The following is a 22269-nucleotide window of genomic DNA, read 5'->3' on the forward strand; positions in this document are numbered from 1 at the left end:
CGTAGAAAGTCCCACAATCCTTTGTATTTTAAAATGGCGGCGCCCATGAAGATTGCATGAGCGAGTGATCAGTGAACAAAACAAGTTCTAATGACGAGCTAGAAGTTCAATTAAGCGTTCATTTTGGTAATTTGTGTTTCAACTCAACTTATATGTCACTACTTTTCGTGTGAATTTTCTGAAAACTGTAAATTTGGGGGAGAAAATGCGGGTGGAACTGGAAGTGACTTCATTTTCAACTTCGCCATGCCTAAGATTAAGAAGCTAGTAGATAGGAGAGAGGGCGCCCTTTCTTGCAATATTGGACAATTTTGTTTGTCAGTGATGTTTGTTTGTTGATGTTGGCCTTTGCTAAAAATGTTTAGTAATAGTATTTATTACTTCAAAGTATTTTAAACAAGGGCTGATTTGACCCAAAAATTTAGGATTAGGCCTATATTTTAATTATTTATGTAACTTTTATTGATTTATATTGAATTTTATATTTCTATTTCAGTATTACTTGTGAACGTTTACAAAATACAATACAACAACTTTTATTTTTTAAATTGAATTAATATTTTAAAAAAATTAACAAGTAACACGATGACACCTTTCAAAACTGAATTATTGTCGGGATTCTAACGTCAATTTTTTTACTCAAATGGACAAACAGTTTTGCTTGTTACATTTGATTTATTAATTACTTATTTATTCCTTGCACTGTTCATGTAATTTTGTTTTTTTTAAATGGTGCAGCATCTGCCACCTGTCAAAACAGTCCTTTTATTCATGAATCAATTAGAAGTTGCATGCACATTTTAATTTTTTTTTACCTGAGGTCGAGGATGGCTGTTTTTTAAACCTGAGAGTGCGGGTGGGTATAGGGGACATTCTTTGTGACAGGACGGCTTGGTAGAGGTGCTCAGGTCACCTTCCTCCTTGCCACTGACTGACTTGGTATTTTAATCAATTTTGTTTCTTTGGTATCTTATTTTACCTATTGAATTTTGTTATGCCAGTGTGTAAAGCGCAAACTAAAACGAAGCTCGTGTTCTTTAGTTTTTCACATACACGTTTAGTGTCAGAATAATTCATCATGAGAGCTTGGTTGCAGTGTATTCAGCTTCAGGTTGTGGTTTCTGAGAAAGCCCAATTGCTAATAAACAATTTCCTTTTTTATTTTGGAATGACAGGTACCATGGCTACAGCATTCAGTACAGATGGGTCGGAGGTCATCCAGAGGTCACTGGAGGTCAACACTGTTGAAAAGTCCTCATCTGAGAATGCCCTACTAACGTCCTTTGAGATTCCTCAGTGTGTGGACTTCATCCAGAAAAATTCATATCAAAGGGTAAGAGCAAACTGGTTAATTTGTTTCACCGTCTGCCCATGGTCTGCCATCTGGGTGTGTGGAATTGCACATATAGATTTGAATATTATTTGGTTTTACCCATACTCGTACATTCAGTACTTTCCTGAGCCATTTAAAAAAAAACCTTGTTCCTTTAACCAAAGTGCTCTGGGCTGCCGGTCTAATACCTGAATTACTTGAATAGGTGAACCACAACCTTTACGATTCTAGAGGTGATGTCTTACGACTAGACCACCAAGATTTCTTGGTATCTAGAGGCAGTTTGAGTTGTATCTTTTAGCAGCGGGTACAATGTACCTCAGCACTTTGAAATAACATTGTACTTTTGTCCAACTCAACTTAAAGGTTACAGACTTTAAGCCAGCAACGCTGTAACTAACAATGCCGTCTCCAAATTTTTAATGTTAATAAGGAGTATCCTGTTCATTTCTATGTATATGATCACGAAAAAGGGCTTCTCTTTTTTGCAGGTTGCGTTGCAGTTTCCGGATGAGCTTTTATCAGATGCAGCATCAGTCATTGGCATTCTACAGAAAGAGACCGATGCTGCAGTCTTTATTCTTGCAGATACCTCATATGGAAGGTTCATGAATATTACTCAATTTTATGATTTATCTTAAAAGCACTGGACACAATTGGTAATTACTCAAAGTAATTGTTAGCATAAAAACTTACTTGGTAACAAATAATAGAGAGCTGTTGATAGTATAAAACATTGTGAGAAACGGCTCCCTCTGAAGTAACATAGTTTTTGAGAACGAAGTAAATTCTCAGTAAAATATTTTCATTGATTTCCATTCACGCGTGAGGTCTCAAAATCAAGTATCAACGCACAAAACTTTGTGTGACAAGGCTGTTTTTTTCTTCCATTAACTTTGTAACTTCGATGACCAATTGAGTTCAAATTTCACCGGTTTGTTATTTTGGGCATATGTTGAGATACACCAAGTAAGAAGACGGGTCTTTGACAATTACCAATAGCGTCCAGTGTCTTTAAAGGAGCCCAAGTGTTTTGCCTTTCAGATTCTGTATAGTCTCATGAATTTTTTCTTGTGAGGATTTGAGGCAAAATTTTGACGCTCTGCTTACTGCTGAATTTGGTGCTAACCGTACTAGCAAGCTTTATTGGGTTGGGAGTTCTAAGGAAAAAGTTTACAATGTCGTTGGGCCCTGCACTTATTAGAATAATCAATGTTTTAAAGTTTTCAAAATGGAAATGGCCTTGCACTCCCAAAGGCGAAATCTCTATACCTGAAATTGAAGTTGGCAATTTGGGCATTGCATACATCCAATAATTTTACTGTACAATATTTTTGTCTAGGCAAACTAAAGTATGGTTTTAATGTCCCCTTGCATAACGTAAAAACTAACCTTTGCACTATGCACTTTTACCATTTATAGCATTTTGGGAGTTGATTTCGACTCTTAAAATAGTGGACAGGATATGCGCGTGTAAGTTCACTGCAAATTGTGCAGAGGTCAATAACTACTTTATTTTTGGATCACAGCTGTTGTGTGGATGAGGTTGCAGCTCAACATGCCAAAGCAGACAGCATCATTCATTTTGGCAAGTCGTGTCTCAGCCCAACATCGAGGCTCCCTGTACTTTACGTCTTCGGTCATCGAGCCCTTGATGAAGACAAATGCTCTGGTGTCTTTCAGGAATTCTTTGGTGGTGGTGGTGCTTCCCAGCCTGTTGTAGTCATGTATGACGTTGTGTTTTCACACTGCATAGGTGAGTCAGTTGTATTTTTTTTTTTTTTTTTTTATGCAAGTCGCCTGACACACAAGGCATGAAGGCCACTTCAAGGTGTGGGCTACAATTATATTTTCCAGAGGCTGTTGCCACCTACTTCTAGGGCTGAAACAGGGTTACCCCTTTTACAGTCCATACGGATGTAGGCTTGGGTATCATCAATTCGAAGCCTGGCCGGTAGAGCAGAAAGCACTACCTCCACAATTTTATGTAGCAAGTGTCACGACCGGGATCCGAACCCACACCCTGCTGATCAAACACCAGTGCTTGAATCCGTTGCTCTTAACCGCTCGGCCATGACACTGTCACAGTGCTAATAAAGGCATAATGGGACAAATAAATTTGCAAATGAACATTTACTTTTTCTGAATTCTTGCGTTCTAAAACCACAAGATAGTTATTTTTTTGTTCACATTACCACATAACTTCGAAGTATGATGATTTCTCCAAATGCTTTATACTATCGCAAGCTGCTGTATGCTTCTAACCACTAGTTTTTATTGCCATTAATTATAAGAATGATTATCAAATGTATACCTTCCCTTTAAGGTTTTTTAACTTCTATAACCAAAGTTAAAAACACCCTTCTTTGTTTGCAGATTCCCTTGCGAGAAGATTCCAGGAGATTCATCCACAGGTTGTCATATCAAGACTCGTAGACCCCGGAGTCTTCACCGATGTACCAACTCAGAAATCCCAAAACTCAAATGGTAACGCCTCCACTGATGAAGGAACAGATGTGGACCTCGCTCTGATGTCCAACGCACACACATTCTGTCAATTTGGACGTAGGTTTACAATCGCGAGTCAACAGTCGCTCGATGATTATGCTGTGTTCTACATTGGTTCCAATCAGAGTGCAACTCTTACCAACCTCATGATGACATATAATAAATGTCCGTTCTTCACCTTTGACCCTAAGAAACAGCACGGACAACGGGAAACGCTGAACGTCAACAGAGCCCTGATGAAACGGTTTTACATGATTGAGAGGGCGCGAGACGCTAATGTTGTTGGCATTGTGGCTGGAACCCTTGGCGTTAGGGATTATCTGACAGTCATAAACCAACTCAAAACTCTCCTTAAAAAGGCGGGGAAAAAGACATATACATTTGTGGTCGGGAAACTCAACGTTGCCAAGCTGGCAAACTTCATGGAGGTTGATATTTACGTCTTAGTCTCATGCCCGGAAAACAGCTTGATCGACTCGCAGGAGTTTTACAAGCCCGTTGTTACGCCATTCGAAATGGAAATTGCTTGCAACAGAGCAAGGGAATGGACAGGAGACTACGTAACAGACTTCAGGCAACTATTACCAGGTATAAAATTATTCTAGAAAGAAATGCATAAAGGGTCAAAGTATACGCACAGTGTAGTAGAGGGTTCACTTCATCCCCAATGAAAACTTGCTTCATCAGGCATCTCGTGGAAGTGCTGCTTTTTATAAAACCATTTTTGTGTTTTGTCTTCTAATAAAACCAATGGATTGTCAAATGCAACTAGCACTGAGGCTCATAGGCGCAGGCATGAGGAAACCTTGTGTAAAACTTTCAGTTATATATGCAAGTGGAAATTTAACCCAACCTTTTAACACGAGGCAACATTTACAGGCAACCTGGAGGCAACGAACTGCATTGCATGCTACAGGACCACTTTGGTAGCACATGAGTAATTTTTAAAACCATTATTTAAGGTCCCCAAGAATAATAATATGAGAACATTCAAATATGAAACGGGTTGCCTTGAATTTCATCCGGTGACATGACCAATGACCTTTACAATTCTCCTCAATTGAAACGACCCTCCTCTCTCCACAAACAGGTGCTTCTAAACATGTTGAGCTTCCATCTGATGATTCTGGTCCAGACTCAACCGCAGATGTCTCACTAATAACTGGTAAAGTGAGATCCATGAAGACAGCCGAGGACATATCTGGAGAATCTACAACTGCTGTGATGAGAAGGGATGAGGACATGACTGTTAGCACAGTGCATACTAATGCCGGTAAGTGCACGGAACGATTCGTCACCAATACATTTGCATAGCATTTTGCTCTGCTAATAAAAATAATAGTAAAAGCTGATTGAGTGCCAAATCCATTGAAAACAATGCTCCATGGCACTATACAAGGGAAATTGTTCACTGAAGTTGGCAGGCCTCTTTTCGGAACTGATGAGACGTCTCCCGAATTCTGAAAATCTACTCCGCGGTAGTAAAATATATAGCGAGACAGTTCTCTAAAGAACATAATCTACCATGCATGTAGATACACACATGGTGTTACCGCAAACCAAATATTATTGTATCAAATCCTTCACAAATTCATTGCATCTTTCCTTCCATGACAGGTGAATTCTTGGCAGGGAGGTCTTGGCAGGGCTTGGAGCAGCAACTTGGACAAACACCAGTCACTAAAGCCACAGAGGGAAGAAGAGGAATTGCAGCCAGCTACAGCGAAGAAAATAGCTAATAGCTAACAATAAGTTAGCGATAACAATAACAGTTTATGCTGCCAACTCTCCCTGATTGTGCAGAAAGTTCAATGAAAATAAACATGTCTTCTGACAAAACGTTGAGACCAATTCAACAACTGACTCCGTGGTAGTACAGTTAATTACAATCCTATAAGCTAAAGTAGTAGTCCCAGCCTATTTTCTATACCTTCCGCCCAGGTAGTAGTTAAAAAGAAGGCGGTTCTTTTCAGAACTGAGAAGTCTCCCGAACAATCCGATAAATCTACTTCACAGTAGTAGAATATAGAAAGACAGTTCTCCAAAGAAAAAACTCTACCTGGCAGGAAGATACACACATTGTGTTACCACAAACCAAATATATAATGAAAATAAACCTTTCCATGTTCTTTTGAAATCTCCTTGATTATGAAAACTTTTTCTAAGTTAAATTTAATGAAGATAAAAATCTAGGAAGCTCTGAATGTATCTCTGGTTATGGGTTAAACAAAATAATTGTTTCGATGACCTTCCGAGTTAAAGGGAATTCGGCAAAGCTCCCAGTGGGGATAAACGCCACCCTGTTTTAACATCTTTGATTGTGAATTGCACAAATAAAAAAAAAATTGATTCAGTAACCAGGAAAAAACACTTTGGGGTATTGGCCCCTATGCCAAGTTTCATATAACACTATTGGTTATTTTACTCAAAACGAGTTATTCTCACTCAAATAATAATAAAATACTTCATGTGAAGCCTTTTCTTATGCATCTGAGAGCACACAAAGTATTGCAACAAGGGTGTTTGTTTTGTTTCAAGCTTGTTATTTTATGCATGTTGGGATTATAGTACACCAAGTGCGAATACTGGTCTTAGATTGTAATTGGTGTTTCAGGCACAACAAGTAGCTTAGCACATCAAAATATCAATTTTCAGGATTCCAGGATTTCAGGATTACCACCCAAATCATATGTAACTGGTATCCAGCTTACTTTTGCTCAGTAGAAAATAGTTACATGTAAGCAAGACACTGGACACTATTGGTAGTGTCAAAGACTAGCCTTCACAGTTGGTGTATCTTAACATATGCATAAAATAACAAACCTGTGAAAATTTGAGCTCAATCAGTCGTCAAAGTTGCGAGATAATAATGAAAGAAAAAACACACTTGTCACACCAAGTTGTGTGGTTTCAGATGCTTTATTTCGAGACCTCAATCTAAGGTCTTGAAATCAAATCCGTGGAAAATTACTCATTTCTCGAAAACTACATTACTTCAGAGGGAGCCGTTTCTCACAATGTTTTATACTATCAACCTCTCCCCATTACTCGTTGCCAAGAAAGGTTTTATGCTAACAATTATTTTGATTAATTACCAATAGTGTCCACTGCCTTTAAGCAGCTGCATTGAATATGGACCCCCGTTGTGGTGGACCTTTTTCGTCAGCAGTGACTCTCACACACTCTTAAATTAACGTCAATACAGAATCTGTTGTCAGTGATTAGAAAGAAAGAAATTTATTAACTTAAATAAAAATCATGCCCAGAATATGGAATACAAATTATAATAAATAAGTTTATAAGACTGATTCATCTTCATTATGCATCAATTTTTTCTTAATGAGTTAGTTATTTTCATTCAAGTTCACTTTTAAACCAACTAGGCGTACAATGGGTGCGTTCGATAAGCTTCCCTGGGTCTACCCCGGGGTGCTCACCAGGGTGAGCCCCTGACAAGAGCTAAACGAACGATCACTCACCGCTCTCGTAGTTACGTAATGCACCTGGGGCCAGCCCCCAAGTGACCCACTCCACAAGCAGGGCACTGAGGGCTGACCCGGGTGAGCCCCTGGAATGACGTCAAAGCTATTTGAGCGCACCGGGGGCAGACCGGGTCGACCCAGGGAAGCTAAACGAACGCACCCAATACAGTCCTCACCATGTACCTTGGTTATTATATTACACTGGTTATATAGTTGCAATTGGTAAGGAAATTGTGAATTTGGATAATGGATAAATAAAAGGTCAATTGTAAACAAGAAGCAAACGATACAATCGATTGTATATTTACTTTGAGAAGAGTCCGGAATGGACCTTGTGCATTGACGTCATCATGCCAACATCTTAGAGGTAAAACAATCGTGAAACATTTGAAAACAAATCTGTGTATGGTACAAGCAGCACACAGGATTCACCAATGAGCAACCTTCTTTTGACCTCTAGCCGAGGGCGCCCTACTCAACAATAATATTTGCTACGATCAGACAGTTTTGTTTAAAATATTTTGTGTGCTGGTTGCTCCCTGTTACTTTCTCGTTTCCGATAGTCTTCATTTGAGTAGCTTGATACAGCTGATGCATTCCAGCTGGTATTCACCATCCTTAGAAAGTTGCTGATTGATAAGCAGGCCACCTCTACGTAAGGGTTGTGATCTTTGGTTGTTTTTGTCTAAAAGAGTAAGGCAAGTGGAGTTTTGTTCCGTGTGCAATCCCAGGCTTGTCAGTCTTCCTTGTAACTGGTTGGCTGGGATTGCCAATGGTTTTTGTTACATGTGAAATTCCAAGCTTGGAAATTCCCCTTACACATAACTGGCTTGGCTGGTGGTTCGAGAGGCAAACAGTTTTGCTACATACATGCATGTATGAAATTCCAGTCTTTACATGGCTGGCTGGCTGGCTGGTCGACTGCAAGCACAATTATTTTTGTTCAGGAATGTGAAACTCCAGCTTTGTCAGTTTTTTTACACTGTACTGCAAGTATATAGTACATGTACACAACTTCGTGTGACAAGGGTGTTTTTTTCTTTCATTATTATCTCACAACTTCGATGACCGATTGAGCTCAAATTTTCACAGGTTAGTTATTTTCTGCATATGTTGAGATACACCAACTGTGAAGGCTAGCCTTTGACAATTACCAATAGTGTCCATTGCCTTTAATATCTTTGACCTGATCCTGGGGTCAAAGGTCAGCCTTGTTAGCTCTGTAGACGTTTTTTCTCCAGCAACCCTTAAATGATGAGGACCTGACATCAACCTCTCCATGCTCCAACTAATACACAACAAAGAAATACAAAAAGCAAGATCAATAAACACTTTCACATGTACATGTATGTTTTGTAACTTTTCTGTTTTTCCCCCCGGGTAAACAAGTCGTTAAATGATTATTTTGCGATGATAGAGTTCTCATGCAACTATATTACTCCAGCGAGTAGTTCTGCAAGACTCTTTGGTGTCAATTCTTGGTTTGGGGGGGGGGGGGGGCAGTATTTGGGAGCCAGTACTCTTGTGAGAGCAGTATAAAGCCCGGTTCATACATTCGCTGCGAATGCGAATTGAAGTGCATAGCGCTGTCTCAGGGCTAAAAACACTCTGAAGAGCTTCTGAAGAGACAATTTGTGTGACCTACAATGTAGATAAACTTTAATAACATACACTCGTTGTTTATGCATTGATTTGTATGCGACGGGCTGCTAACATACCTTGCTAGCGCAGTTTTTAAGAGGAGAAACTTGTATTAAACAGTTAATTACTCATCAAGCCCGGTTCCCACTTCCAGCGAATGCGAAGCGAATGATGAAGTCACAAATTTGCAACGAATAACTTGCAGCAGTTCAACTCTTCTCAACTCACTTGCGAATATCGATGTGAAAGGGAAGCTGTGACGTCAAATTCACGTCAAATTCGCATTCGCATGAAGTATAAACGGGCTTAACATGTACTGGTATAATCGCATGAAGTTGGAACAAACAGTCTCCTAAAGCACTATAGTTGCAGGTAAGCCGTTACCTCAATCATTTCACAACTCGTCCACAATTCTGTTGTGTTTTATACCAATTGTCAATTCAGAGCTATGCCAGTGGTCAAGTGGAGATTAAGTCTTGTGTCAGATAAGTGGCTAGAAAAAGTAACCCAACAACTTGTCATAAGGTTTAATCAGAACTTTTGTTCTTTGGTGTATTGATCCCAGGCATCAGCAATATAGCGAGCATCAATGTCGCACATAACTACTGCGCCTTGTATCCTTTGGCAATTTGGTGCTTTATAAATACTGTTATTGTTATTATTGCTGATATCAACTGTCTGGCATACAAGCCATTTTGAGAGTCAAGTTGCTTGTAAAAAATTATGGTAATTATGGTAAGTGTGCACTGGACCGTATGGTAGTTACTCCAAATAAAGCGTAAGAACATACTTGGTAATGAGCACACAAATTTGTGCAACAAAGAATGTGCAACAAGTGGGTTTTTTCATTCATTATTTGTTTGCATCTTTGATGACCGATTGAGCCCAATTTTCATAGGTTTGTTATTGAAATGCAGATGTACTGGATAGACCAATAATACTGGTCTTTGACAATTACCAAACGTGTCCAGTGCCTGTTATTGATGATGAGCAGTACACTACACATTTGGACATTGACTCCCAAAATGGTACAGCCAAGATTACTGATTTAGTTCAATAGACATAAGGTCATGAAACAAAGCATTAAGTTTTACATAAATAAAAACCCCATTGTAGCTTAGGGCCACTGATTTTCCGCGATCGCGGAAAACGGACGGAATTCGCGGAATCCGCCCTTTGAAACGGAAAACGGGATTTCAGAAAATTTGATTTTTTTTTTTTTTTTTTTTTTTTCTTGACGCCAAAACTATTGAAATTGCATTCTTTATTAAGATTCTTTTTGTTAAACTAAAAAGGCATCAGAAATCAGACCATTAAAAAGTACGAGATCGTAACCGTGGATCATTCTGTTCTACTTCACACCATCCTCAATGTTTACACACATGATGTACACACGTTGTTAACATGGTTAAGCGAAGGGCATTATTCGCGGCACGTTTTAAACATTTTTTGTTCACCCAAATTGCATTTTCTCCCTCTCTTTTACCAACAATAATACACAAACTAGCTTACCTATGATCTATAAGAACACATACAATGTTTTTTCATCTCGGAAAGGTCTAAAATAAAACCGTAAACTGTCAACATTCTGTCGCCAAAGCGAAAACAAAATGGCTGACATTTTGTTTGTGGATGGAGAATGGTCACGTCCATAGACTTGTTTCCAAGTCTTTGATCATGCTGAAACAGCGCCCTCTTGTGGATACACTCCTGTCATTAGCCTACAATGTGGCTGATGCAGAGAATCAACTGCAGTTTTAGACTTGGAATCAAGTCTATCACATCATGTGCATTGATACTGCAGTCACAGTGCAACCTTTTTAGAACAGCAGTATACAAAATAATCAACAATTATAAAAAAAAGTATTTTTTTGAAATTTGTCAGTTCAAATGAACATTTTACGAAGTCAACAGTGCAACTTATCTCAAATTGATTTTTATAAGTGTGTCCCTGGGTATTAAACAACCTTTTATCTAATTAAAAAAACATGAAACGGAATTTTTTGTGCCTGAAACGGAATTCATGTTTTTGCCAAACGGAATTTGCACTTTTCTGAAACGGAAAATCAGTGGCCCTAGTAGCTTATCTATCGAAACGAATCACCACCTTTGGAACTGCCTTTCTTTCTTGTTTTTATGATCATAGCTTGTAAACATTTCTTTCTAGAAAAATTTCATCCTACAATTTATGTACTTGCACGGTTTAGGATGTTTTATGCTTAGAAATGTGTCAACATTTAATTATTTCCTACACATGTTTTATGTCCAGATGTACAAAATGACAAATTTTGAATTTGCAAGATTGAAGATTTACAACAGGGCCCAATTTCATAGCGCTGCTTAGCGGACGATTTTGTGCTTACTGTGCAATTTCTATTTCATAGCACTGCTAACCGTAAGCACTCGAAAAGGCATGCTAACCTTCCGGTGCTTACCGCACGATAATAAATGACGTCACAATGCAAATCCACGGTAAACACACAATATGGCCACCCAATTTTTCTGCTAACCTGTGAAATACGCTAGGGCTTAAGCAAATTTTTCTGCTACAGTAAGCATGCAAATTTGCTTACCGTTAAGCAGCGCTATGAAATTGGGCCCTAATGTGACAACTCATTTCACCAACAACCCTATTTGATATTGTCTTGCGGATAAAAGAGGCAGTTAAAATAAAACATAATTATAAAGAGTTATAATAAGGTAACTTTCTGTTGTTAAATGTTTGATATTGTCCTTTGTGTTAAATATAATACAAAATTCTTTTTCTTCCACACCAAAACCTAAGGTCTGTTTAAAAAAAAAAATTTGTAGTTAAACCCTGTTATCATTCTTCTTTCTGTCCCAAATCCCATAAGTTTTGTCCACAAACCTTTTCATCAGGCACTTTGTCATATCAGTCAGGTTCCATAATCAGTAGTCTTTTTAGGGTTTTGTTTTTGTCTGCGTAATGCTGATTTATAGCAACATTTTCCAAGACAGATACAATGAGATTCATTTTTAAAACTTTCAGTTGATTAAAGAGTCTCCTTGATGAGATACGGCAACAAAAATGGCTTAGTATTTTCATCAAGAATGTCAAATCCATTTACGCTTAGCGGGTACCAATCGCATCTCTGGTCAGCTTTAGGGCAGCACAGAAATTTCAAAAAACTGTCTGAAGGAAATCTTTGGAGATTCAAATTCGTTGACATTCTTTAATTGATAAAGTAGAGGCACGGGAAGGAGGTCGGTTCACTATTTTAAAGGATGAGCATTCACCAAAATTCAATAAATATTTTTAAAAGCCAAATAACGACATCGAAAATAGTGTGATCTCCTGTACTGGCACTGATTTAATCTTTCAATACTAAATAAACAATACATACATCCAAGAACTCATAACCATGAAATCCCTCTCTCAGTCTCAATCAACCTAACGTCTCAGGAGTTCTCAAGATCCCACATTGTTATCTCACCCATCAAGGAAATCTAGGCCCACATTAGGTGATTGGGCATTTGCATACGCCGCTCCAAATCTGTGGAACAATCTCCCACCTTGAAATGGACAGTCTTCTTCACCCAATGTATTTAAATCTACCGGTAAGTTAAAAACCCATTTGTTTACTTCACTCATTTAATTCATTCTTGCTCTGTTAGTGTATTTGTTTTTTTCATTTTTTCTCTGCATTTTTGTATACCTTGTAATGCGCAGTACAGTATATTTATATAGGTAACTGCGTAATAAAAATGTCAAATTTTTAATTTTTTTTTTATTTTTAGTATACAAAATGTACAACGCACAGCACAGTCACTTAAAGGCACTGAACACTATTTGGTAATTACTTTAACATGAACAACTTACTTTTGGTAACGAGCAATGGAAGGCTGTTGATAGTAAAACAATGTGAGGAACGGCTTCCTATAAAGTAATGTAGTTTTTGAGAATGAGGTATATTTTTCTCACTCAAATATTAACTATTTTTTTAGGTATCTGAAAGCACACAGACACATTGTGTTAGGGTGTTTTTTTTTTCATTATTCTCTTGCAACTTTGGTTACCAATTAAGTCAAAATTTTCACAGATTTTACGCATGAAAGGATACACCAAGTGAGACTTGCCAATTACCAAGGTGTCCAATGTCCTTGAGAAGAAAGGCCTTTCCACCAGCACAAATTTGCAGTCTGCTGTAACGACCATAACTAGTACAAGTACAAGTTATGCTTAGGCATGTGGACAGATTCCAGACCCCCACTTTGGTTGGCAAACGTCATAGAGTTGTGCCCTAAGCAGGCACACAAATGCGTATATGCGCCATCATCCACATACATTGCGGAATGATGTTCACTCATTTTCATTTAACAAGTGGCTTTGTGGTTTACCCTTGGAGTGCATTCCGTGTAATTCTAAACCTTTTCAAGCATGGTATTGCCTTCAGAAGTCCCTGGCGAAAGCCTCGATACTGCAATGTGTAGATAAACGGATTAGCACACATGTTAAAGAAAGCAATGCAAACGGTGAATCCATAAAGCGTAACATCAACATGCTTAAAGTTATTGATATTGTAGTAAGTATAGAGGACCTGGTTCGGCAGCCAGCACAGAGCAAAAGTTGTGCAAACGAGAATCAAAGTTTTAATGATGTTATGGCGGGCAGCGGCAGAAAGTTGGCTCAACTGAATGAGTGGTGCTTGTTCGTTTGTGGTGCTACCCACTAGCTGTTCTCGTATCGCTCGATATATTCTGACGTAGGCAAAGATCATTAGTGCAAGGGGAATCACATAAATCAGAGTCACCAGTGAAACAGAGTACAAGATTTTATATGTGTGACTTTTGAATTGACAAAGCTTACAGTGGTGGTCTTTAGTAATGTAGTGTATTGCCGGATTGTGAAGTTCGTACAAGAACGCCAACAACCAGGGAAGAAGGACCAAGAGGATGGACCTAGGCCACATCATCCATCGCTGAGTTTGGTACTTTATGGGATGTATTATGGCATAGTAACGCTCATAGGTAAGGCAGAGGAGATTGAATGTAGAGGTCACAGTTGTGGCCCAGAAAAGGTACTTTGAGTTCCAAATGAAGCACACAAACCACCCAGTTGATGTGGTTGTTAAAGAGGGTTGAGGCACGATGAAGCACAAGATCAGCAGAATAGACGCTACCAGGTCAATCAGAGACTGGTTTATCAAGAGGATGTTTGTGTTTCCGCGGCCTGATTTCACCATGTAGGCAAGGACATACATTGCCACGCTGTTACCGAGGATTCCGAGACCTGCAATGATGTAGTAGACGATCCTCTGGGCTAGTGTGAGAGGAATGAAATCTGGCCCATAGTCTATCAGAATCACAGGTAGAGGAATGACATCGGATCCATTGTCCTTAAGGATCACTGACAGAGGAATGAATCCTGGCTCCTGGTTGGTCATTTTCTTGAGTTTGAAGGCAAATAAGTTCAGACATAGAAAAGGTAATTTGATGTCGTGAAATTGATCTCCTGCAAAGCCTCTGCAACACAGTTACATTTAGTTCAACTGCTTGCAGAACTACCAGTAGCTTGATCGTTACGTTACACAATATATGCAGAACAGTGCTTGCCTGCACAACACTCGTACATGTACATCCAACAAAACTAATAGGTGAAAGTATTCTTCAGAATATGCAAATCAGTCAAATGCAAATCAGTCAAATGCAAATCAGTCCTAAAAATGTTCTCAAGAGTATGCAAATCAGTCCTCAAAGTAAATCTTCAGAATATGCAAATCAATCCTATGCAAATTAGTCCACACAGTAATCTTCAGAATACGCAAATCAGTCCTATGCAAATCACTCCTCACCGCAATCTTCAGAATATGCAAATCAGTCTTTAAAGTATTCTTCAAAATATGCAAATCAGTCCTCAAATCATCACATCCAATTCCAACAGTTACTGGTAGAGCTTTGAGCGAAGTTCCTGCTGATTTTAAAACACAATATATCTTCTGTTTACCTCATTTCAAAGTGTCATCAGCAACATTCAATTTGCATTCATATAATGTGGAAAATCAACGAGTAGCACTTAGCCCCGATGGTCAGACAATATCTGTGAGGTTAGCCTTTAAAAAATAGCCAGTACCAGTACAACCAAGACTATTACAACTCCCGTTTTTGTCCAGCTTCCTTGTTCTGTTAGGGAAAAGTCCCTAACATTACAGTATGGTGTAATATCAGACTTTAATCTGGGGGTTTTATGGTTAGCTATAAATAAACAACAATGGCATTATCTAGTTTTTTTATGGTTCTATAAATAAACAACTCTGTACTTATGGCCTTAGAAAAACTTCCACTTGCAAGTTTCAGGAACTTGTTGACTTTGCGTCAGTAGTTGTATCTTGAGTGCTACATATACAGCGGAGAACTGAAATTTGATTATCAAAACCAGGAAAAAAGGAGGGCTTTTTCAAAGTTAAACTTCATTTTAGAAAGAAAGTTTACGGACGTTCAGGTGTTAACAGCTAGTTGCACTTGCAGGATGATCCAAACAAATGGCCCCCATAACCATTGCTGATTGTAATTCAATTCAATTTAATTCAATTAAAAAAACTTTATTTATCCTTTACAGGCAATTACAACAGTAGACCAGCTCCATATAAAAATATTAAGAGAAATATACAATATACAAAAATATAAAATATAACGATTACATGACAAAATGACAAAGCAGATATGTACAAATGGTTAAAACCACAGCAATTATATACAAGTGTACATATAAAAACATTAAAAATTTAACGTACAATATTAAGAACCACAAAACAAGTAAAACATAAACAGGTAAACTGTGGCGAACCAGACCTCCAAATAGTTGACGTCCCACACACGAAAACAGTTGAAAACAAGTACAAAACGTCAACCATTCAGAAGTCTGGTTGCCACTGGAATGAAAGAGAACTTCCTTCTATTTGTTTTGTAAAGGGGGAGTTTAAAACGACGTCCTGAAGGAAGGAATTGAAACAGTTGTTTGAGTACATGACTGTCACTGGTTAAAATCGATTGTGCTTTCCTAAGAACCTGTTGCTCACAGAACTGGGTCAGATCTCTCTGTGACTCTCCGATAATTTTAGACCCAAGTCTGACAATTCTTCTCAAACTGTTTTTGTTCTTTACACTTAAGTTTAAATACCAGGAAATGAATGAAAAACACAACACACTCTCAATGAACGACTGATAAAAAACACTAAGGATAGTTGTGTCAACAGAGAAGGACTTTAACTTACGAAGAAAATATAACCGTTGATGACATTTTTTAACAACTAAATTGGTGTTAAAATAGATGTTAAATTTGCATCAGGGATAAAGAATATAATTTTTTTTTTACCCATCACCGATGTGTGACAGCACTGTACACTCAGTAAATCGGTGTTCTCGTGCCATCTGAGTTTGTCATCAAAAATAGTGCCCAGGTATTTGTATTTAGCAACAATTTCTACTGCTTGATCGTGAACAATGGTCTACAGTCAGGTGATACATTTATGTTGTTATTTTAATCACAGTAAGTATAATTAATGAGTAATTAACTGCTTAATACAAGTGTCTCCTCTTAAAAACTGTGCGAACAAGGTATGTGTGCAGCCTGTTGAATACAAACCAATGCATACAAAACGAGTGTATGTTAGTAAAATTTATCTGCGTAGACGTTGTATAATTTATCTACATTGAGGAGTTAAACCAACGGTTCTTTTCAGAACCACCCCAACTCATTAGAGACAGTCATTACATGGTGTTTTACCGCAAACCTTTCCATATCATATTGTATATAGCTCACACAAATTGTCTCTTCAGAAGCTCAAAACGTAGAGTGTTACTAGCCCTGAATCAGTGCTATGAACTTCAATGTAAAAAGTGGCAAATGTAAATGTTGCTGTTTGTGAAAACGCAAAAGTTGAAGTTAAATGGTCCTTGTGCTATTATTATTAGAAAATTATTTCGATTAAGCACTTGAATTTTGAGTGAAATGTTGATGTCACTTTCACTAATAATATCCAAAAGAAGTATAAAAACACACTTGCCAAAATGAGCGATTTTTCCCCAAATTTCCTCTTCACAAAAAACAGTGACAATATGATAACATGTACCTCAAATCAAAGTGGCAGACCATACCATGTAGCAATCCCTAATGCAAAATGTATTATAGCCCTTTTATCGTGGCACAACTCTCACTTCACATTTATTTCCTCCTAAAAAATAAACATCGTTTGCCCACATTTCATTTTGCACTCTAAACATCACAAGACTTTTACATTAAAGGCACTGGACCCCTCTGGTAGTTGTCAAAGACCAGTACTTTCACTTGGTGTAGCCTATCCCAACGGACGCATAAAATAACAAATCTGGGAAAATTTGTTTTACTCAGTTGGTCATCCAAAGTTGAAAGAAAATTATGCCAGACAAAACACCCTTGTTGCACAATGTTGTGCTTTCAGATGCCTAATAAGCGATAAAGGCTTCAGGCCTGAAGTCTTTTATTTGAGTGAGAAATTACATGTACCTCTGTCTAAAAAACTACATTACTTCTGAAGGAGCTGTTTCTCAATTTTTGTTATACTATCAACAGCTCTCAGTTGCTCGCTACCAAGTAAGTTTTTTATGCTAAAAAGTATTTTGGGTCATTACCAATAGTGTCCAGTGCCTATAATGACTGTCAGTGAGTGTTCTTTAAGTGTCATCATATGATCAAGTCTTCACGTGCTTCCGACACCCACATTTTCTTTAAAAAGTGAAGCATGACTTTGGTTTATGCTTTGTACTTTCTTTCCTGGTTTTGGTGATCAAATTTCAGTTCCTACTTTTACAACATACTACTTGTACGTACTTCCTGGTCGATATACTCAAAACCAAAACCTTCATACAGTTACACGCAAATTAATTTTTTTCCAAGACCATACTGACTAAAGAGATACATTTTTGAAAGGAAGCATAAAAAAAAAAGGTAAATTTTTTTTTCGTTTACAGCTAATGTCACCGACTTCTTTAAAAATAGAACAAGGAAGCTTAATAAAACCCCAACACAGCGATACTCTCAGACCAAAATTGGTTCTGGTTTTCAAAAGATTGTCGCAAAAGATATTGTTTATGCGACCGGGCTAAACACTACTTGTGGCTTCTCCACATGGATGCTTGGTGATTTAATGTGCACTCATGGTGACAAGATAACACCGTGTGTTTTAAAAGCAAGCAGGAACTTCGCTGAAAACTCTAGCATGAAGCGTTGGCATTGGTCCAGGTGATTACGATGAATTGAATGGCTGATTTTGTATATTTTTGAAGATTTATTTCATGTATTGCTTTCCTGAATTTACATTGCCCTTGACTTAACTTGATTGTTGTGCAAGTTAGCACTGTTGAACTGTGTCCAACATTCATGGATGGAACATTGAGAGTAATCTATTGTTCGTCTGCAAGCTGTTGAACCATGAACTATGTGTATGTACATAACGGCATGCTACACATTTATACACCAAAATTAAGCTTTTTAGAGACTGAACTTGTTTGCCTTCAAGATTCAAGATTTCTAGTCTACTGATTGTTCTGCAAGCTGTTGCACTACATACAAAGCTGTACGGTATAGAGAGGCTTTGCAGCATACAACATAAATTTACATTTTTTGTGCCTGAACTTGTTTGCCTTCTTCAAGATTCAAGAAATTCTGTGCCGCGCAAAATGACCAACCAGGAGCCAGGTTACATTCCACTGTCAGTGATCCTTAAGGACAATGGATCCGATGTCGTTCCTCTACCTGTGATTCTGATAGACTATGGGCCAGATTTCATTCCTCTCACACTAGCCCAGAGGATTGTCTACTACATCATTGCAGGTCTCGGAATCCTGGGATAACAGCGTGGCAATGTATGTCCTTGCCCTACATGGTGAAATCAGGTCGCGGAAACACAAACATCCTCTTGATAAACCAGTCTCTGATTGACCTGGTAGCGTCTATTCTGCTGATCTTGTGCTTCCTCGTGCCTCAACCCTCTTTAACGACCACATCAACTGGATGGTTTGTGTGCTTCATCTGGAACTCAAAGTACCTGTTCTGGGCCACAACTATGACCTCTACGTTTAATCTCCTCTGCCTCACCTATGAGCGTTACTATGCCATAATACATCCCATAAAGTACCAGAACCGGCCATGTCTAATATGGCCCAAGTCCATTCTCTTGATCATGTTTCCATGGTTTGGAGGTTTTTTATTTGAATCTTATTTTATTGTAGTACACACAATGAAAGACAACCATTGTAAGCTACGGCAATTTAAAACGCACACAAATAAAATTGTGTACTCTGTTTCACTGGTGACTTTGGCATACCTAGTTCCTCTTGCACTTATAGTCTTTGCTTACATAAAAATTTATCGACAGCTACGAGAGCGGCCAGTGGGTAACACCTCAAACGATCAAACTCCACTTATCCAGTTAAGACAACTGTCTACAAAGAACAAGCATGCTTGCCGCAACATCATTAAAACCTTGATTGTTGTTTGCACAACTTTTGCCTTGTGCTGGCTGCCGAACCAGGTCCTCTATACTTACTACAATATCAATAACTTTAAGCATTTTGATGTTACGCTTTATGGATTCACCGTTTGCATTGCTTTCTTTAACATGTGTGCTAATCCGTTTATCTACACATTGCAGTATCGAGGCTTTCGCCAGGGACTTCTGACGGCAATACCATGCTTGAAAAGGTTTAAAATCACTCGGAATGCAATCCAAGGGGAAACTTGAAACAAAGCAACTGACGTGATGGATAGTGAGTGAGTTAAAGGCATTGGACACTATTGGTAATTACTCAAAATAATTGTTAGCATAAAAAACGATCAATGGAGAGCTGTTGATAGTAATAAACATTGTGAGAAATGGCTTGATCTGAGGTAAAGTAGTTCTTGAGAAAAAAGGTAATTTTTTGCTCTTTTTTTCCCACTTTTTTATTTTGCATATGAAAGCACAAAAAGTAGGGCTTTTTCCATTCTTTATTCTCTTGCAAATTTGATGACCAATTGAGCCAAAATTTTCACAGCGTTGTTATTTTATGCATACATGTGTTGGGATACACCAAGTTTTGACAATTACCAAACCCGACTAGTGCCTTTAACCACTTAACAAGTTTGCACTGGAAGAGTATCAAATACAAATAGCACTTTAGACCTTTTTATAAATATGTAAAAAAAAATAGGTCTAAATTGAAATTTTGTAAAGTTAGAGATTCGTAACTTTTCCCCCACTCACTTGAGGACTGTATCTTTTGGAAAAATGAGAACATAATAATTAGCGTTTTTGAGATATGGTGGACACTTATAGACGATGTGACCTCTGACATCACTCGAAAACCATAACATGATTCGCACGAATACTGCCAGGCAAAAACTGTTGTGTTTATGCAGCCAGCAAGTGTATGCAATCTTACCATGACTAGGCGTCTTTTTGCCTGACGAAACATGACGCACACAGTGTTTTGTCAACAGAGGGCGGTTTGATTGTAAACATAGGTCACATTGTCTATAGGAGTGCACTGTTTGGTTTGGGTGTATACTGATAATTTTACCCAGTGTCAAACCATTGTGTCCACCACATCTCAAACATGCTTATAAAATTGAGTTTGTCATTTCCCTTGCACTTATAACATACCTCATCATGGCCGTATATTTCCATGTAGCACTCTGGAGCTGTACATATCCTTGCACATTTGACCAGGTCCAGCCCTTGTTCTTGACTGCATTCGTATCGTTCACATTGCCTCATGCTCAGTTTAAACTGACGTTCCTGAATAAAAGAATGTTATCGGAAATGAGAAATGCTGTTCATGAGAAAATGAGAAATGCTTTCACACATTCCAAAAAGATGGTGGTGGATGTCTATAAAATAATTTATCAAGTCTCAAAATGAGCAAAACAGCACCCACAGCGATTGCATTGGTGCCCTGTGCTTTTGCCCTTTGCAAAGTTCCACTACAAATTCAGGTTTTCATTATAATGGTGTCCCCTTATCAGAGAATAGCTGTGCCCCTTCCCAAGTGCCTGATTTGTAATCACGCCTCTTATCTATCCACATCTCCCTGGTTGGCTTTAACCATAGAGTTATGTATAAGAACTAGAGGGCGCACTGGTGATGCTTCTTGCACAAACATGACGGGACTGCAAGGAGACACACGCGCGTCATTTTGTACGCGCATTGAATATGAAAGACACGTTTGAGTTTGTGTTTATTGAACGCTACGCGATGCTGTTTTTCCAACTTACAAAATGGCCGCACAAACACACGCTAAGCAATGCCTGTTTTGTCAACTTAGAAAATGGCTGCCTGCGCGCATGCCGGGGCGCGTATATAGGCCAGTGCGCCCTCCAGTTCTTATATATAACTCTATGGCTTTAACATGTGGCTGCATGTGTGGTTCAATAGCGTAGGCTAGTACATATTGCAAACAAGTGGCAGATTGTCTAAAAGTGTAAAGCTGTTTTACCTTTAACAAAACAGCATTTATGAATGGGAACAAAAGGGTAGTGACTGGTTCTTAAACTTCCGTTTAAAACTTTGCAGGGTCGCTGCCGTCACACAGCCACGACCCTGCTGGTTTTAAACGGCTGTTTAAGACCTCAAAAGGTAGCACAATAAATAAATGGCAAATCCTTACCAGTTTGGGTTTCTTCTTGTAGGAATAGTAAACAAAATTGTAAATCACTTTCCCATCTGAGGGCAAGATGAAGTAGTCACCACAGATTAGAAGACAGAGAAGTGTAGCAATAATAGTTCGACAAGAGCAGGCGGCCATTTCTCACTGCATCTGGCTGGGATGGTACGATCCGCACACTACACTACCGTCAGAATATGAGGGCTCGTTACTCCAACCATAACAACAATCTTCATGCATGACCTGTTGGAGATTACAAACATAATATCGTCACTTTAAACTTTAAGAAGTTACACTGAAAATTATTAGATAAAAAGGGCGTCAACTGAAAATTTTTCACAGTTTTTATTTCAAAAAATAGATGGTTTAGAATTAGATTGTATATTGTAGGGTTAACTTAAAGGAACGTTACAGAATTGGTAAGAAACAAAAACCGTGAAGATCACAGATTTGCATAAAACTTACACTGTCTAATAATGATGATAGTTGAAAACATCCCTTGAAATATTTCTGTCTGATTTTACTCATTTTTATTTTGGCATCGGTACAATGCAAAATTTGTAATCGGTTTTCACCATTCTCTCGTGACCCAGATGGCTGATGGATCTCAGACTTCTACAGGTTTGTCAGCTTATGTATTCGGTGGATTACATACAGTGCTTTAAA

General features: G+C 38.3%; 2 protein-coding genes across 5 annotated transcripts; one reads left to right on the forward strand and one right to left on the reverse strand.

Moving 5' to 3' along the window:
* Positions 1 to 43: 43 nt before the first annotated feature.
* Positions 44 to 5750, forward strand: LOC117297605 (2-(3-amino-3-carboxypropyl)histidine synthase subunit 2-like). Of its 4 annotated transcripts, none has more exons than XM_033780726.1 (7): positions 44 to 126; positions 1176 to 1333; positions 1825 to 1937; positions 2863 to 3089; positions 3710 to 4429; positions 4932 to 5114; positions 5459 to 5750. In XM_033780726.1, the coding sequence occupies exons 2-7, from the start codon at positions 1181 to 1183 to the stop codon at positions 5578 to 5580; spliced, it is 1518 nt and encodes a 505-aa protein (XP_033636617.1). In that variant the 5' UTR covers positions 44 to 126; positions 1176 to 1180; the 3' UTR covers positions 5581 to 5750. The 4 variants fall into 4 exon arrangements, with proteins under 4 accessions (XP_033636617.1, XP_033636619.1, XP_033636618.1 ...); XM_033780728.1 differs by lacking the exon at positions 44 to 126 and adding an exon at positions 295 to 317; XM_033780727.1 differs by lacking the exon at positions 44 to 126 and adding an exon at positions 320 to 359.
* A 2705-nt stretch (positions 5751 to 8455) lies between these two features.
* On the reverse strand, positions 8456 to 22064 carry LOC117297572. The gene is made up of 3 exons (XM_033780670.1): positions 21607 to 22064; positions 20604 to 20738; positions 8456 to 8611 (listed from the first exon to the last, which is right to left on the reverse strand). The coding sequence occupies exons 1-3, from the start codon at positions 21742 to 21744 to the stop codon at positions 8522 to 8524; spliced, it is 363 nt and encodes a 120-aa protein (XP_033636561.1). The 5' UTR covers positions 21745 to 22064; the 3' UTR covers positions 8456 to 8521.
* Positions 22065 to 22269: the final 205 nt, after the last annotated feature.

This window comes from Asterias rubens, chromosome 12 (genome assembly GCF_902459465.1).
Source record: "Asterias rubens chromosome 12, eAstRub1.3, whole genome shotgun sequence".
Classification (NCBI taxonomy): Eukaryota; Metazoa; Echinodermata; class Asteroidea; order Forcipulatida; family Asteriidae; genus Asterias; species Asterias rubens.